General features: G+C 43.3%; 3 protein-coding genes across 8 annotated transcripts; 2 read left to right on the forward strand and 1 right to left on the reverse strand.

The window, feature by feature from the left end:
* Nucleotide 1: 1 nt before the first annotated feature.
* On the reverse strand, nucleotides 2-4,388 carry ttc29 (tetratricopeptide repeat domain 29). Of its 3 annotated transcripts, none has more exons than XM_020095777.2 (12): nucleotides 4,225-4,388; nucleotides 3,764-3,831; nucleotides 3,601-3,660; nucleotides 3,367-3,426; nucleotides 3,091-3,251; nucleotides 2,805-2,972; nucleotides 2,525-2,743; nucleotides 1,945-2,030; nucleotides 1,628-1,719; nucleotides 1,264-1,387; nucleotides 1,087-1,167; nucleotides 2-885 (listed from the first exon to the last, which is right to left on the reverse strand). In XM_020095777.2, the coding sequence occupies exons 2-12, from the start codon at nucleotides 3,811-3,813 to the stop codon at nucleotides 808-810; spliced, it is 1,179 nt and encodes a 392-aa protein (XP_019951336.2). In that variant the 5' UTR covers nucleotides 3,814-3,831; nucleotides 4,225-4,388; the 3' UTR covers nucleotides 2-807. The 3 variants fall into 3 exon arrangements, with proteins under 3 accessions (XP_019951336.2, XP_019951337.2, XP_019951335.2); XM_020095778.2 differs by having other exon boundaries at nucleotides 2,531-2,743; nucleotides 3,601-3,663; nucleotides 4,225-4,365; XM_020095776.2 differs by having other exon boundaries at nucleotides 3,601-3,663; nucleotides 4,225-4,365.
* Nucleotides 4,389-6,784: 2,396 nt separating this feature from the next.
* On the forward strand, nucleotides 6,785-11,890 carry LOC109643818 (endothelin receptor type B-like). 2 transcript variants are annotated; one of them, XM_069519035.1, is made up of 8 exons: nucleotides 6,785-6,928; nucleotides 7,442-8,270; nucleotides 8,592-8,719; nucleotides 8,946-9,144; nucleotides 9,890-10,042; nucleotides 10,207-10,340; nucleotides 10,435-10,543; nucleotides 11,323-11,890. In XM_069519035.1, exons 2-8 carry the CDS (start codon nucleotides 7,653-7,655, stop codon nucleotides 11,419-11,421), a joined length of 1,440 nt encoding a protein of 479 aa, XP_069375136.1. In that variant the 5' UTR covers nucleotides 6,785-6,928; nucleotides 7,442-7,652; the 3' UTR covers nucleotides 11,422-11,890. The 2 variants fall into 2 exon arrangements, with proteins under 2 accessions (XP_069375136.1, XP_019964615.2); XM_020109056.2 differs by lacking the exon at nucleotides 6,785-6,928 and having other exon boundaries at nucleotides 7,514-8,270; nucleotides 11,367-11,890.
* A 505-nt stretch (nucleotides 11,891-12,395) lies between these two features.
* On the forward strand, nucleotides 12,396-16,723 carry LOC109643821 (transmembrane protein 184C-like). Of its 3 annotated transcripts, none has more exons than XM_020109058.2 (12): nucleotides 12,396-12,535; nucleotides 12,935-13,111; nucleotides 13,801-13,931; nucleotides 14,071-14,107; nucleotides 14,401-14,606; nucleotides 14,695-14,769; nucleotides 14,855-14,948; nucleotides 15,032-15,144; nucleotides 15,235-15,334; nucleotides 15,475-15,552; nucleotides 15,642-15,735; nucleotides 16,305-16,723. In XM_020109058.2, exons 2-12 carry the CDS (start codon nucleotides 12,995-12,997, stop codon nucleotides 16,577-16,579), a joined length of 1,320 nt encoding a protein of 439 aa, XP_019964617.1. In that variant the 5' UTR covers nucleotides 12,396-12,535; nucleotides 12,935-12,994; the 3' UTR covers nucleotides 16,580-16,723. The 3 variants fall into 3 exon arrangements, with proteins under 3 accessions (XP_019964617.1, XP_069375138.1, XP_069375137.1); XM_069519037.1 differs by having other exon boundaries at nucleotides 12,401-12,490; XM_069519036.1 differs by lacking the exon at nucleotides 12,396-12,535 and having other exon boundaries at nucleotides 12,848-13,111.
* Nucleotides 16,724-16,794: the final 71 nt, after the last annotated feature.

Raw genomic sequence — 16,794 nt, forward strand, 5'->3', positions numbered from 1 at the left:
ATCTGATTTAAACCTTTATTGATGTTATATTTTTTATCTTAAGTGAATCTTTCTTTTAAAAAAAGTGTCTTTGAGTGTGTTGACAAGTGCTTCACAGATTAAATGTATTATTATATTAAATGAGCTAGTTTGACAACATTTTTAAAACCCAAAACAATCATAGAAATTACAAAGAGAGAAAGGTATTTGCAAATATGTGCATGCTTGTTCTATCATCTGCCTATTACTGTTGTGAGAAAATAAACCAAATAAAAAATAAGTTGGAACAGTGAATACAATTATTTTTTAACATTGGCACTATCACAGAAATAATTAAAAAAACAAAAAGTTGAATACGGTGGTTAATAGTTAAAAACAATGATGATAATGTTGAATAAAACCCAGGACTGTAGAACTTTGTCAATTAAAAATGTGAAATAAAAACAATTACATTCATTGTCTTACAAAAATGCCAACTGATAGATATATAAAATTACATTACTATTTTTTTTTGTGGGAGTAATAGTCTGAAGGATTCATCGTCTGGGGAACAAACATCCAGAGGATGTTGAGATTTTCCTGGTGGAGGAAACCAGGGAGAAAGTGTACTTGAACTGAAATGTGACTTAACATAATTCGTCTGTGAGTTTGTTTTCTCCAGCATCTTGCTTTAGTCTCGACAGATTGGCCGAGATCAGCTCCGATCGTTGGTGTGAATGAGATTTCGGTAAAGTAAAATGTTCCTCTTCATTTCTTACGCTGTTAAAGGAATAAAGAATCGTTATCGAGCTCTTGACTTTCTTTCATCTCTTTCCAGGCCAGGAGCCGTCACTGGGCTGCGGGCGAGGCCGACTCCACGTCAGCACTGTACTTCCTGGACTGAGCACGAGCGCAGCCCAACAAAACCTAAGGCAGGAGACGGAAGAAAAACCGGTGTGAATATGCATGAGGATGTTTGCTGGGTAACAGATGTTGGATAACCAGCTTTATTATATTGTCACACCTTCCTGGTTGCTATGGAGGTTTGAATCTTTTGTTTAAACTTGCAACAACCAAACAAAGAAGTGGACGGGTATGAAAACATGATCTCAGGTGATAAACATGCACCTGTGCTTTCTGCAGGTCTCTGATGTCACTGGCATTTTCAAAACCCTGGAGGAAGAACTCACAGGCTCTGCTATACTGACGCTGTGAGAGAGAGAGAGTGACAGAGAGAAAGCATAGTGCAAACAATTAAACATGTGTGTGTGTGTGTGTGTGTGTATGTGTGTGTGTGTTTTATACCGTGCTGTAGTAGATGTTGCCCAGACACAGACAGGCGTCTGCCAGGTTGTCCTGCCGTCCAGAGCTTCGAGTGATGTCAACCAACTTCTCCAGATATCGGACTGTCTCGTCTGTGTTACCCTCACTGACACACACACACACACACACACACACACACACACACACACACACACACACACACACACACACACACACACACACTTGAACATACATCAGTGTGACAGAAACCATCTTTGAAAAACATTTATCTAACGTCAACCTGTACTGCAGGGAGCAAATGAGATGACTATGTACAGTACAAGCAGTACAATATGTACACACTGAGTGAGTCGGTGTGTGTATTTGTGTGTGTGTGTGTGTGTACCTCTCCACAGACTTTGCAATAGCCTTGTAGGCTTTTCCCAGACCGTCAGCATCCTGCATTGTGCCACAAATCTGCATGCAGGTGTTGAAGAACTGGACAAACAGTTTTATAACTTAATTCAACAACAATCAGATCCATTTTCAATGATGATGATGATGAGCTCTGCTTTTGCTTACAGTCATTAAAGTACAGGATTATCAAACTGCAAATGAAAATATCCTCTGAACAAAATACAGAAGCCAGAAATGACTCAGTCCACTGAGCCACACACACACACACACACACACACACACACACACACACACACACACACACACCTTTTTAGCTGTGTTGTGGTCTCCTGTGAGCTGATAGGTCAGTCCCAGTCGATAGGCCGCCTCCCCCTCAAGCTGTTTGTCTTCAGCTGAAACAAACACAGGAAACGACATCATTTTTAACTTCCCACAACATCCATCTTTAGAGTTTGTGTTTCTCATGTGAAGCAGCAGCAGATTGTTCAGGTCAGACTCGTTCACAACAACAGGAACATGTGGGGAACATTCAGGCGAGGGGCGGAGCCTGTAGAGCAGCAGGAGGCGGGACATGATGTGTTTTTGTTTACAGCTCATCCACACCGGCGTCGGCCCTCATCACCAAAAGCTCTGGAATATCCTCGTCTTTCCAAGTTGACGTCTTCTTCTTCTACGTGTACGGCTCCTCCTCTTCATCCTGAGATATTTGGATTCTTCCAGTTTCACATCACGTGTTAGAAACCTCACCAACACGTTCACTCGCTCACTGTGAATGTTCCAGACATTTTCCTGCCGTTTTCTCACATGGACTCACTCTGACATTTTACTAGGAGGCTGCCACCTGCTGTATTTCAACATGTATTCACTTCTCTACGTTCACACTCACACCTACACTCAGTGGCCATGATGTAGCCCCTGTGGAGCAGCTCCAGGGCTTCACTGTAGTCTGCAGCGATCAGCGGAGCAGCAGCTAACTTGTCGTAGATCTTCCACAGCGCCTGATAGGCCCGGAGCCTCAGGGGCCGACCGCTCAAGTCCAGCCATCCACCGTCATCAGCCTGTCTGAGGCACAGCTCCGCCTGCTGCTTCGCCTCCTCCAGCTCTCCTGCAGGAGCGAGAGGATCTGAATTACATTTTTTCTGAAGTGTGTGTGTGTGTGTGTGTACCTTGCTGCAAGTAGAGCTCAGCCATGCAGGCCCGGGCCTCAGTGGCTGGTCTTGAGCGCCCTCTTTCTGCACAGCTGCGATAGAAGTGCAAACTCAGCCACAGATCCTCAGGAGCCGAGAAATATCGACCCAAGAACAGACGCTGCTCACAAACCACGGACCAGGAACCTACACACACACACACACACACGTCATTCATCTTGCAGTGAACATGTGTGTAGTGGCATTTTAATAAAGAATATGTAGATAATACATCTTTAAATTGAAAATGTGTATGTGATAGTACCAGTCCTTTCCGCCTGCTCAGCCCGGCTCAGGTGAAGCCTCACAGTCTCCAGCTTCTCTCGCTGTTCCTCCAGCGGAGCCTGAAGCTGGAGAGCAGAGTCCGGTTCAGCCGCCCGGCGATGCTGGTCCGACCGCAGCAGAGAAAAGAGCTCAGAGAACGACCTGAGAGAGAGAGAGAGACAGAGAGAGAGAGAGCTGCAGCTGAAACAACAACATTTCTCCTCAAGAATTTGAATTGAAGAGCTCCCTCTTGAGTTTAAGTGTTGTGTTGATTTACCTGTGGTGACCTTCTTGGAGCATCTGCACACAGATGTTCTGTTTCAGACTGTTTCTGAACCTGCAGAAGTTAAAATGTGACACAGATGAGAACAAAATATCACAGCATCACAGACAAACACCAATAAAGTGACAGTAAAACCTCAAGAAGGCCCTCTCAGACCCCCGACATCACAGGAAATCACCCTGACCACTAAAAATTAACAACAAACCTGTAAATTGCCGCAGAACTTACTGAGCAATTTCTTCTTTGGAGGCGACTTGAGCAGATTCATCCGATACCGACTCCTTCATACTGCTGACCACACACACACACACACACACACACACACACCAGACTTTAAGGCATGAGTGTCTGTGCTGTTTGCATGTTATTTCCTGTCAACACATAAACACACCTGTGCTGAGTCCTTCTGATGGTCAGCCGGCGTCTCGCAGCAGCGTTCATCTTCACCTGTCAATCAAACTAATGGAGACAGACACCTGCTTTAGTGCTTGTGTTTGATTTCTCACGTTTAATAACCAAGATGGCGGCATTTCACAAAAACCTCCCAACCTTTCATTAGTCGTCGAATTTGCAGGTTGTGTTTTGTCTTTGTTATTTTTCTGAGTAATAAAGTTTTGCGTTCAAATAGAAAATAAAGTAAAAGTTACTTTAGCTGCAGGTAAACAATGAGCACAACTGTTTCCTGCAGGTCTGACATGATCTGTTTCCAAGAGATCCGGTCGAAAACCGAGCTACAGCTAAAGCCTAGCTAAAACCTAGCTAAAGCCTAGCTAAAGCCTAGCTAAAGCTACAGCTAAAGCTACAGCTAAAGCTAAAGCTTGGCTAAAGTGATCAAACGCTTCTATAACTCACCTCATTCAAACGTCACAGTCTCGTCGTCGCTTCGCTAAAACAGTTCGGACGCGTGTCTTTTCCTTTACGTTCAGTTTAAAGTCGTAAACAAAGAAGCAACAGAAACTTTGCAGCAGCTGAAACAAACCAAAACCTGACCGTTGTCCGACGGGCTTCACCGTCACCATGGCAACGGTACACAGCTATTCCCTTTCACAGTTAATAAAAGTTTAATTATTAATTATTCTACAGTTTGTCAAGGTTGCTGCACATTTTATTTCTCACATGCTGTTTACAACCATTCCTCGCTTTTATTAAATTCTACATGTTCAGTTTTTATTTTCTAGTAGTTTCATGTTGAATGTTCAGCATTCGATCGATGGTCATGTTCAAATGTAAAAGTTGTTCCTCACTTTCATCGGTTCACACCTTTGAAAATCATTTGTCTTGATTTTCCACAGAGGAAAGATATTTAAATCAATAACAATAATAATCAAGCGTCTGCATGAGAACTGAGATGTCCTGCTGGTGCAGCTCATGTTCCTCTTCAGATGCTGGAGGAGTCTTTTTCCATCTCACCACAGCAGCGACGGAAACTTTGTGGTGATGGAATCAAAGAGTTTCTAATAAAGTTCCATGTTCACGGTGGAAATCTGCAGCAGCTGCTGTTTCCTGTCTGAGAATCTGCTTCTGATGTGACTCGTTTGTTCTTCGGCTTCATTTGTTTCAACCAGAGTCGCTCACTAACAGAAACCGTGTCTTCATTTTCTTCCACTTGCGGCGACAAACAACATAAAGTGACGCTTTAAAGTGTTTCACTAATATTTACACGTACATTTATCTTTTTCATCTCTGTAATTAAGTCAGGAAACAGTCAAATAAATGTAAGTTCAGTAACAAAATGACCTTATTTCCCTTTTCTTTGTCTCTGCTGACACCAGATTTAATGTGACAGTAACACAAACTGACAATACAGAAGATAAAGCGATTCAAACATTACTTTATTGCTTCTGTTTCAAATTGTATTCAATTCAATCTACAATGTTTTATCCCCTTGTATATCTTGTGAAGTCTTCATTTTTATTATATCTTTTGAAATCTATTCTATGGTATTTTATTGTCAGCATTTTTATTTGTTTCGTGTTTTCTGCTTTCGTCTCTTGATGGTGACAAACTTTGAATTGTTGTTTTTGTTTGTTGTTTTCCCACGTTTGGATTTTTTTCCCACAGTGTTGGAGGAAAACTTAAACATTTCACTGAAGTAAAAGTAAAAATCCTGCGTGGTTCAAGTCACGTAGAGTCTTCATTTGTTTATCTCTGTGTTTAATGCCACTAACAACACACACACACACACACAGCAGTATATCTTTAGTAAAAGTCAGTCACTCAATCAGACGTGACGTCTCACAACAACACACTTATACAGATGTGTAAACATAACACAGACACAGCCCTCTCAGGAAGGAGAGGCTGAGTCGCTGTCAGATGTTTAAACCTCAGTCACGTATCCTGAAGAAGAATCTCGCTCTGACATTCAGACCCGCAGCTCATTTATCCATTTAACCTGATTACCATCTGAAGCCAGAGAAAAGCCACAGACACTAGGATCGAGCACATGTTCAAAAATGATCAAAACATTGTGAAAACCTTTCTTACATGAAATAAAAATGAATATTAACAACACAACGTCCCTGTGGCGTCTGAGACGTGTTTGAAACTCCTCACAACAGATTCAATTCCTCGTTGTTTCAATCAGGAACATGTTGCAGTAAAAAGACTTCAGACACCAACGTGAATCTCTCGGAGTAATAAACCGAGTCTGGTTTCACTTTGTGTTCAAACACTGCAGTGAAGTGAATTTGTCGTTCAGACGCAGGAACAAATTTTATTGTTTGACTGTTTCCACAACATTGTTTCATCAGGGAACTCTAAAAGGGAAAATTGGTTTGAAACGCGTCTTGGTTTCAATTACTGTGCGTGTGTGTTATTCAAAGTTTAACGTCACTTCATGTGTTTATTAGTTGTTCCACAGTAACAGATTGAAACAGGAGATGATTCGTAAACTGTGGAGACATTTTCTTCAAACGTCTGCGTCATTTTCAAAATCTAAACTAAATATTTGTAGTTTCACATTTTGTCAAGTTTACTTTTCGATGGACGCACATTTCTGCCAGAGGAAGAAAAGAAAATCACCCCAAAAAATCACTTTATAGTTTATAAGATAAAAAGTTTAAACCCTATTTTGAATTTTTATCTCAGAATTTGTCTTTTTCTCCCAGAATTACTTTTTAAAATCTTGTAATTATGTCTCACTATCTTATAATTTCATTTTTTAAATCTTGTATGAATTCATAATTTCCATTCTTGATCTCATAATGTCATTGTTTACCTTTTTAGACTTTTTGTAATTTTGATTTTGCACGGAGGCTTAGTTTTAGGTTTTTGTCTTTATTATTTTTAGTCAATATTCTTTGAATTTAAATGTCTTCTTTTTAATACATCTTCTCATTCTCAGGAGGAAAGAGGAGGGGAGGGGGAGAGAGAGAGAGAGAGAGAGAGAGAGAGAGAGAGAGAGAGAGTTAAAACTGAGCTCCGTCACTTCGACCTCATTAGTTTTGTCTCAGCAGGACTCACTTCTCTCTTCTTCTGTTCTTCTAGTTTACACTGAAGAACAGAGTTTTAATTTAACTACAAATTCCAGAAGGAGCCAGAGCAACATCAACAGGTGAGAATCATCAATTATAACGTGTACATTTTTATTTAATTTTCAAAAGTTTCTAACCAACTCCAAAACATCACTTATTATCTTCCTCTTCCAAACCAATGTCTATTTTGTATTTTTTTATTTTTTGCTTCAATAAGCTCTCTCTGCATAAGACAATTTAATTTAATATAACATACTATGATTGAATTCTTTAGTGTGTGTTGTCAAACACTTGAATGTGAAAACTCCATCTGGACGTTATAATGTGATTAAGACGTAAACATGTGGACAGAATGAGACTAAGGTCAGAATGCTCCACTTGTCTGATTGTTGAATATTCTGAGTGTGATCTTCAGTTTAAGTTAATCAGATCATGTTTGTCCATGGAAACAACAGGGCTTGTTTTCACTGCTCCACAGTCAATAGATGTTTAAATGTTTTATTGCAGCGTCCAGAAAGAAAAATCACTTTATTCAACAAACTGGTGAAGTGGAGCTTCCAAACCAAACACCTGTTTTCTTTATTTTCCCTCAGATTCCAGAATCACCCAACTTCATCTGAGAACCACCAACAACCTTCAGAACTTCTAGATTTTACTCTGATTGTGGAGTTACAGTCGTGGGCTTCTAGAAAAGCCTCTGGACTCAGGCTCAGTCATAGAATCTGAAGTCTGAAGCTACAGCAAGTTCTGAAAATCCTCCAGTCTGCTCCAGAAAGTGGTTCAGGAGTCGCAGCAGGATCCAGGATGTCTTCAGGTGGATCAGAACAGTGTTCTGGAACGGGACCCAGATTCAGCTCCAGATCTACATCCAAGTCTTGGGTGTTTATCGCACAGCTGATTGTCTGGTGTTTGGCCTCCGCCTCTCCAGTTGGTTGCCACAGTAACTTCTCATCTCTATCAGACGGGGTGATGTCTGATCTCCACAGCACAGACTCACCTCTGCGACCCAGAGCGGAGAATGTGATCCAGACCTCAGACCGAGACCCACATCTGGTGCAAGAGACCGTGAACAAGCCTCTGTTGTCTCTGGAACACCACAACCTGAAGCACCCGAGCCAGCTGAGACACAAGCACGACAGAAGTCCTCACTCGCCGTCCATCAACTCATCTGCGGCGGTTCGCGAGACCCCAGCGTCGCCCCCTCGGTGCATCCATGTGACGTCAATAAACACGGCCTTCAAGTACATCAACACGGTGATCTCCTGCGTGATCTTTGCTGTGGGGATCATTGGAAACGCCACCCTGCTGAGGATCATCTGCCAAAATAAAAGCATGAGGAACGGACCCAATGCTCTCATCGCCAGCCTGGCCCTGGGAGACCTGATCTACATCGCCATCGACATCCCCATCAACATCTACAAGGTTCAGTGTGTTGTGTGTTCTCATGACACGTGGCAGCTCCTCACAACTTCGTTCAGGAGACGTTAAACAATCAACATTTCTACACTGAAGAGATTTATAAAGTTAATTTGAAGAGAACATTGGAGTCATGACACTGTGATTGATGATAAGCTGCTTACATTCAGCTTCCTGTGTTATCAGTGTGTGTGTTGTGTGTCTCAGTCAGGAGGTTGAGTGTCACACTGATAACGACACTAAAATAGATGAGATAACGCTCTGCACACACTCTAACTGTGATAGTCTGTTAAAGACGTGTGTGTGTGTGTGTGTGTGTGTGTGCAGCTCCTGGCGATGCAGTGGCCGTTTGCTGACAGTGTGTTTGGCCTCTTCCTCTGCAAACTGCTCCCCTTCCTGCAGAAAGCTTCGGTCGGCATCACCGTCCTCAACCTGTGCGCGCTAAGTGTGGACAGGTAACGTACGCACCAATCGTCATATACGATACATCTGAGAACCTTTTTTCTGTGTGAGACCAGGATTTGTTGATCTCACGTTCAGATTTTGTCGAGCTTTCACTCTAAACTCTGCACTGAGATTCTCCAGCTTCAGCTCTTCTCTTCTCATAAACAATGGAATCAGATATAATGCTCAGAAAATAATGACATGTCAATGCTTTAAAAAGTTCATGTTGTCCCGCAGGTATCGTGCGGTGGTGTCCTGGTCTCGGGTACAGGGCACAGGTGTTCCCATGGTAACAGCAGTGGAGATAGTGGCGATCTGGGTGCTGTCCATCGTGCTCGCCGTGCCGGAGGCCGTCGGCTTCAACATGGTCAACTTTGACTACAACAACGTCACCATTAGGACCTGCATGCTGGAACCCAGGACGCCTTTTCTCGCTGTGAGTGCATGTGTGTGTGTGCGTATGTGTGTGCATGTGTCTGTGCACGTGTTTGCCAGCGACAGTAAAAACAATCTGTGAGATCAAAATCAAGGAAAAGACTTTTGTTATAAATTATCATATTTTCAACTTCTCACTTTTTTCTTTGAATCACTCTCAAGTTATTTGATTAAATCACATTAACTCAAAACACTTCATTGAATTTGACCCTTAACATTTAACTTTTGTGATAAAGTTACATTTAAATCTAATGTGTCAGAGTTTTAGATCCAGTTTTTCTATTGTAGATGTTAAATGGAATTCCCAGTCCTAAAACAATATCAGCTTGTTGACTCTCAGTTATATAATTGAACATCTCATGGGTGGAGAGGGTTTGATTCTGGTCCGTTCAGGGTGAGGTCTCTTTAGTTCAGACAGTTTATATCATCATTTCCTGTTTGCGTGTCCAGATCATGGCTAAAGTCAACAAACTCTGTCCTGGCCCTGGAAACTGAGCCCGGGTCAGCTGACCTGCTATCAGGCTCAATCATTAGAACTCGACCTTTCAAAACATTCTGACCAGACCCATTTGATTCTGAGGACACTTTTCTCTCCACAGTTCTCTCTTCAGTTTCTCTGTGATTTCAAGGTCTCGGCCTGAATATGTAAAGCGCTATGAGATAATTCAGATTATACAAATAACATTTTATTTTATTTTATTATCTCAATGTTCTTATGTCGTTGTGTGTGTTTCTGTGTGGTCCAGTTCTACCGGGAAGCGAAGGACTGGTGGCTGTTTGGTTTCTACTTCTGCGTCCCTCTGGTCTGCTCTGTTGTGTTCTACGGCCTGATGACCTGCGAGATGCTGAGACACCAGAAAGGAAGTCTGAAGATCTCACTGAGCGAACACCTCAAACAGGTACACACACAAGCACACAGACATACATGCAGCTACCTTTCCTAGAAATATCGTCACAACTTCCATTTGAAAAATGTGCAGCACAAGAACATTTTGGATCAGACTGAATAAGTTAAACGTGTGGATGTGAAGTCGGACATTTCAGATTCACTTTCTCTCTCCAGCGTAGAGAAGTCGCCAAAGCAGTTTTCTGTCTGGTGCTGATCTTCGCTCTGTGCTGGTTTCCACTGCATCTGAGTCGACTGCTGAAAAAAACCATCTATAGATCCCATGATGCTCGCCGCTGTGACTTCTTAAAGTGCGTGACTGTTTTATTTACCATGTATTTCTACCTCTTTGCTCTCCTGGCCATTCTGGAGTGTGGTTCAACGTCATGTGCTCTTCTTCTGTAGTTTCCTGTTGGTGTTGGACTACTTCAGCATCAACATGGCGACCATCAACTCCTGCATCAATCCCATAATCCTCTACTTCGTCTCCAAGAAGTTCAAAAACTGCTTCAAGGTAAAAACAGAATTTGTGTTTGCACACAGCTGAGGCAGAGTGACATCAGGGCGTGGTCATGGGGTCAAAGGGGCGTGAGACATTGATAACATGACAGGGCACAGACTAAAATACTCGATCGCATGTTGTGGGAGTGAAAATATCTCGAGGAAAGAGATCTTTGACCTTTGACTTGTGGGAAGCGAGCAGTGACATTGGTTTAAAGGGGCACTCCACCGACGTTAAAGGAGACACTTAACTTTTTAACTTCTCGTCAGTCGTCTGGCTGAGAGCTCCTCATCACGCCCTTCAACAAAACCAGGTCAAACTAGAGGCCGACATTTCTTCACTGGCCAATCAGAGCAGACTTTATCAGGAGGAGGGACAGAGGCTGAAAAGAGGAGCAGCAGCGATGGACAGTTTGAAGACAGCGACGTGTTCGTAGTATTTCCTGTAACCAAGCGTTTACATCACGTGACCAGTGAACATGTCACGTGATATTTGTTTTCAGTTGAGTTAGGAGATAATTTTGGTTTTGGGTGTGTCAGTGTGGACGTAGCCTGTGTTTGAATGTGTTCACAGCAGAGTTGCATTATGGGAAATGTAGGCCGCATCATTTATGGATCTGTACTACTAGAGACTAAAATGTGGGACATCTTATCCGTTGTTTTTTTCAATATGAAGTTATTTCTTGAATCCCTCTACTTTATTGAAGTAAACAAATTGAAATCGCTGGAGTTCCCCTTTAATCCGTCTCACCCCCTGTCTCTCCCCACCCCACCCCACCCCTCTCTCTCCAGTCCTGTCTGTGTTGTTGTTTTTATTCTGGCGCTTTCTCTAACAGTCTGATGCCTCTCCACCATGGGACGAGTCTGCAGTACAAACACCCTGATCACTGAGAGAGAGAGAGAGAGAGAGAGAGAGAGAGAGCAGACGTCCAACACCTGCACTGACCAACACGTCCACACACCATCGCGTGTTAATGCAGTTTTAAACATCGTGTTTATTACAGGCTAATATTTCTATATTTCTATATCGGGAACTTTATGGTCAAAAGTATGTGGACACCTCTGGTTTCATTACACCCACAATAGGAACCTGCTGAGTTGATTTAGATTTTTTTGATATTGATGAGTTTTACATCAGGACTTGTAAGAAGTGCAAAAGTCAGAGGTCGACTGACAGAAATATTTAAAATGTGTATATGTAATATCATGAATTTTAAATAACCATTGTGTGTCTGTGTTTGTTTCTTCTAATCTTTTATATAAGTATTTATCAATAAAGTCATATTCTCATCGAAGTTCAAGTCTGTTTTGTGTTGCACACGTGTGCGTTCGTGTGTCTAATAAATGAGTCTGAACCAATGAGCTAATGTAATTGTGTTTTATGCTGACAGCCTGGAGATGGAAGAAACAGCACTTTATAGAAAACTGGATTTATTTCCATTTGGTTAAATAGAATATGGAAGATATAAATAATTGAAATGACTGCTGCAGGCTCTGTATGAATAATCCTGGTGTCTACATCAAGGTGCAAACATCAGTATAGACGTTAGTGAGATAGAGTGAATATGAAATCATGCAGATGTTTCCATATCACAACATCTGGACATCATCGGTGCGTCATCGTTATGATATAATTCAATTTGCCTGTTTGTGACTCCAAACACGTGACTGGTGACGACAGAGACGATGCCCCTCCCTCCCGGTGACGCGGGCGCACGAACACGGGCGTCGGGCGGACGAGGCGCGGACGGCAGCCTCCTCTGTGTCGGTGTGAAACCCGGAGCATCACCCGGTGGATGCGATCGATCGGGCCGGTGATCGCTGCCACAGCTGATCCGTTCAGTTCCGGTTAAAGGGAGAGGGAGGAGGAGGAGGAGGAGGTGGTGGAGGAGGAGGAGGAGGAGGATGCGTTGCCTGGAGACAGAGCCGGAGGAGCTGAGGAGGAAAACAGGGCATCAGAGTGAATGAGCATCTTCATCTCCAGCCGTCCTCCTCCTGTTTTTCAGTATTTATAACAATTTATAATTTAATATTTTAAAACCCGTTTCCACTGTTTAGACGATAAACAGGTTCACATCTAAATGTGTGTTTCGTATCTGGTTTCTAACGAGCTGATTCACTGAGACGCTGCTTCGTGTTGACCTCACTGCACTTCATGATGTGGACATTAAACATGAATATTAGTGTGTGTCCACAGTGACGAGTCTCCGTTTGTTCTCGTGACACTGTGCAGAATAGAAAACCTGTTTTTTTCATTTTATATAGAATGTGTGTCACACTGACAAAGATAAGTTAAGATAATCTGTTTTTGATCGCAGCCCTTGTACAGAATAAATATAGCACGAGACGAATATACAGTATGTGGTGTCGTGCAGTGTAACGTTGTGTATGTGTTGTGTTGCAGAAACGTGGGGTCACAGTGGAGATGAGCCTGTAGTTCGACACTGACAGTGAAACAACAGTGATGCCGTGTTCGTGTGCAGAGTGGCGGCGGTGGATCCGCCCGCTGGTTCTGGTCCTCTACGCCCTCCTGCTGCTGGCCGTGCTGCCGCTCTGCATCTGGGAGCTGCAGAAGGACAAAGTATAACATCCGTCTTTCTTCGCTCATCACCTCCACCTGTCGTCCTTCAGTTCGAGAGCAGTTTCACGTTTTTGCAGATTTTGTAATGCTCTCAATCAAACCCTGCGCTCACACTCAAACAGCCTCTGATGGAAACCGAGAGCTTGCACTCAAATGTTTTGTTGCTTGGATGGATTCCCAGCTTCAGCTCTTCTCCTTGTGGTCACACTGCTTCTGTGCACGTGAAACATCTTCTCTAGAAGTCTGTCTAATTTCCCCAAACAAAAGAGTGCAGGTGCAGCGTTGTCCTTGTACTTGATGCTTTGGCTTTAATTCAAACACTCTCCTCATGCTCACGCTGCTTCTGGGCTTTATTCTTGACAGGTGAAATCGTCCGGCCTTCATTGTGGGTTAGCTTTTCTTCTTGGAGAGTCCTGAACGATTGGTAACTATAACCGGGTTCATGCTCTCGCGAACTCCACTGCTCTATTATTACACCTACTTCCCTTTGAAAGAAAAGTTAACACACCCAGAACGAGACGAAAGCTGGAGCACAGGAAATCTGAACGTGAAATCAATAAGTCCTGCTCTCAAACTGAAAGACCACGCTCTGGAATAAAGAGGAATAAAAGCCCATATCCACGCTTCTGTGGTGACACGTGAGCGATGAAGATGGAGCTCACACTCATCACTGAACGTTTCTCCGTCAGGTCGGGACTCACAGTAAAGCCTGGTTCATCGCCGGCGTCTTTGTTTTCCTGACGATCCCCATTTCACTGTGGGGGATCCTGCAGCACATGGTGCACTACACCCAGCCTGAGCTGCAGAAACCCATCATCAGGTACACACACACACACACACACACACACACACACACACACACACACACTCACACACACACACTCACACTCACACACACACACACACACTCTCTCTCTCTCTCTCTCTCTGTTTGAGTACTCTCCATCTCTCTCCCCTAGAATACTATGGATGGTGCCAATCTACAGTCTGGACAGTGTGAGTCATCATCACACACAAACACACAGTGACATGCCCCTTTTAATCCAATATGTTGCCATAGTAACCGGACCTAGATGACCAGACGTCGAGTGAAGGAGCTCACACTCTTCTGTGATTCTTCACTTGTCTCCATTACAGCTAGAGAAATCTACGCCTCCTGTATTTCCTTCTTTCTTTAATGTGACTCCGGCAGCATCTTTAGCATCACTGAGGATTAATTTATAATATGAACATGAATAAATATAATATATATGATATTCTATCAGGGACTCTTCTGTTTCTCTCCTCAGTGGCTGGCTCTGCGGTATCCCGGCCTGGCCATATACGTGGACACGTGCAGGGAGTGCTACGAAGCCTACGTCATCTACAACTTCCTGTCCTTCCTGCTCAACTTCCTCAGTAACCAGTACCCGAGCCTGGTGTTGATGCTGGAGGTCCAACAGCAGCAGCCACATCTGCCGCCGCTCTGCTGCTGCCCCCCCTGGCCCATGGGAGAGTGAGAGGATGATTAATGTCGTTATGGCGACGGATGTACAGACGGATTGGAACCCACATGTTCATATGCTCCTCTCTCTGTCTGTCAGGGTGCTGCTGTTCAGGTGTAAGCTGGGAGTCCTCCAGTACACTGTGGTCAGACCCGTAACCACGGTGATAGCGCTGTAAGTTTTTAACTGTAACCACGGGGACACAATTATCAGTATCATCTGCTGACAATCTGTAAAACGTTTCCGTCTCCGTCTGCAGGATCTGTCAGCTCTGCGGCGTTTACGACGAAGCCAACTTCAGCTTCAGAAACGCCTGGTCCTACCTGGTCATAGTCAACAACATTTCTCAGCTGGTAAACACACGTCGCACACGCAGCGTCCGCATCTTAATGTTGTACCTTTGTCAGCTCGATCACGAAGGCCTGTCCCTCTGCAGTTTGCCATGTACTGTCTGGTGCTGCTGTACCGAGCTCTCAGAGTGGAGCTGACTCCCATCAGGCCCGTGGGCAAGTTCCTCTGCGTCAAACTGGTCGTCTTCGTCTCCTTCTGGTGAGGAATTATGGAAGAAGAGAGGGAGGGAGGAAGGAGGTAAAGAGTTTTGTTGTCACTCACCCCCCCCTCCTCACCCCCTCTCCTTAGGCAGGCTGTTTTAATAGCGTTCCTTGTGAAGGTCGGTGTGATCTCCGACAAACACACCTGGGACTGGGACAGCGTGGAGGCCGTGGCCACTGGACTGCAGGTGAGACGCTTAAACGCGCTGCTTATTTGCAGCCATGAGATCAATTTATTCAAGAGCATGGACTTTCGTGGTCTTCCCGCTCGCACTCGAAACCCCTGCTTGTGCTCTAATTGTGCATATTTTTTGTTTGATAAATACAGGACTTCATCATCTGCATTGAGATGTTCCTGGCTGCCATTGCTCACCACTACACCTTCAGCTACAAGCCTTACGTCCAGGTAATCTATCTATCTATGTATGTATCCATATATCCATTTATCTATCTATCTATCTATCTCTCTATCTATCTCTCTCTCTATCTCTCCAGGAAGCGGAGGAGGGCTCGTGTTTCGACAGTTTTTTGGCCATGTGGGATTTCTCAGACATCAGAGCTGACGTCACAGAGCAGGTCCGCCATGTTGGTGAGTCTCAATACTTTATTTTTCATTACTGAATTTTTAAATGATCTAATCATAATTCTAATTAATTAAATGATTTATTTATTTTTTTATATTTATTTTTTTTAATATTTAATAAGTATTTATTTATCTGCGCAATTTCATCAATATAAATGCTTTTCTATTCTAACTTTTGATTTTATTCTAGGTTTAGTTATTGACATTCATTTCTGAATTTTCAGGGCTGCACCAAATTAATATTCTATCATCATTATTAATTAATCTGATAACTGATCACTTTCAGTATTTTATCTGGAAAAATATCTGCAATTATTTTTAACAAACCAAGACGACTAAAAGTTACTCAACAAATATTTTATATTTTTTAATTAATTAATTAATTTGAACTGGTTGGCAATTAATTAAGTTATGAATTGATTAGTGTTCTAACTATTGCAGCTTTATTTTCTACAGTTTAAAAACTTTTATTTTATATTTAGAAACTCTGACGAAGATGACATCATTGACATCTGGTTTTGGTCACTGACCATTGCCTGGTAACCATGGTAACCATCCCTCTGATCCTCCATCAGGTCGTACATTCCTGGGTCGTCCCAACAAGATGTATTTTGGCGCCGCGTCTCGACCTGAGCACTCCGAACACACCGGCCTCCTCACGGCGACCTCTCAGGACCCCGTCACCGCGGCCGCCACGTCGATGCCCTCCTCGCCTTCTTCAAGTGGGCGGTACCAAGGCCTCGGCCACACCCCCGCCCCTCACTCTATTTCCGCCCCAGCGGGCTTCACTTCCTCATCGTGGGAGGATGACAGCGACAACACGCCTCCACAAGAAGGTGGCGTACAATAACAGGGCGGCGTCGCAGCGAGGACACATCCAGGAAGTAGGACTGTGGCGAAACTCAGATTCTGTGGAAAATCAAAAATTGTAAAAAGAACTGTTGTTTCCATGTTCATGAAAAACAAGATAATTAATCGAGAGCAGGTGAAGGAAAGCAGAGACATGATGCCAAAGCCGTGTTTGTTAAGAGAAAAAAAAAATCTGTATTTTGAAGATGTTGCTTT

This window comes from Paralichthys olivaceus, chromosome 22 (genome assembly GCF_024713975.1).
Source record: "Paralichthys olivaceus isolate ysfri-2021 chromosome 22, ASM2471397v2, whole genome shotgun sequence".
Lineage (NCBI taxonomy): Eukaryota > Metazoa > Chordata > Actinopteri > Pleuronectiformes > Paralichthyidae > Paralichthys > Paralichthys olivaceus.

Coding starts and splice junctions, on each gene's coding strand:
- LOC109643821 (XM_020109058.2), top strand. CDS start 12,995: ATGCCGTGTTCGTGTGCAGAGTGGCGGCGGTGGATCCGCCCGCTGGTT. Junction 15,145..15,234: donor GTCGTCTTCGTCTCCTTCTG/GTGAGGAATTAT, acceptor CCCTCTCCTTAG/GCAGGCTGTTTTAATAGCGT. Junction 15,553..15,641: donor GCTACAAGCCTTACGTCCAG/GTAATCTATCTA, acceptor CTATCTCTCCAG/GAAGCGGAGGAGGGCTCGTG.
- ttc29 (XM_020095776.2), bottom strand. CDS start 3,813: ATGAACGCTGCTGCGAGACGCCGGCTGACCATCAGAAGGACTCAGCAC. Junction 3,252..3,366: donor CTCCAAGAAGGTCACCACAG/GTAAATCAACAC, acceptor TCTCTCTCTCAG/GTCGTTCTCTGAGCTCTTTT. Junction 1,388..1,627: donor ATTGCAAAGTCTGTGGAGAG/GTACACACACAC, acceptor TGTGTGTGTCAG/TGAGGGTAACACAGACGAGA.
- LOC109643818 (XM_069519035.1), top strand. CDS start 7,653: ATGTCTTCAGGTGGATCAGAACAGTGTTCTGGAACGGGACCCAGATTC. Junction 8,271..8,591: donor TCCCCATCAACATCTACAAG/GTTCAGTGTGTT, acceptor GTGTGTGTGCAG/CTCCTGGCGATGCAGTGGCC. Junction 10,544..11,322: donor AGTTCAAAAACTGCTTCAAG/GTAAAAACAGAA, acceptor CTCTCTCTCCAG/TCCTGTCTGTGTTGTTGTTT.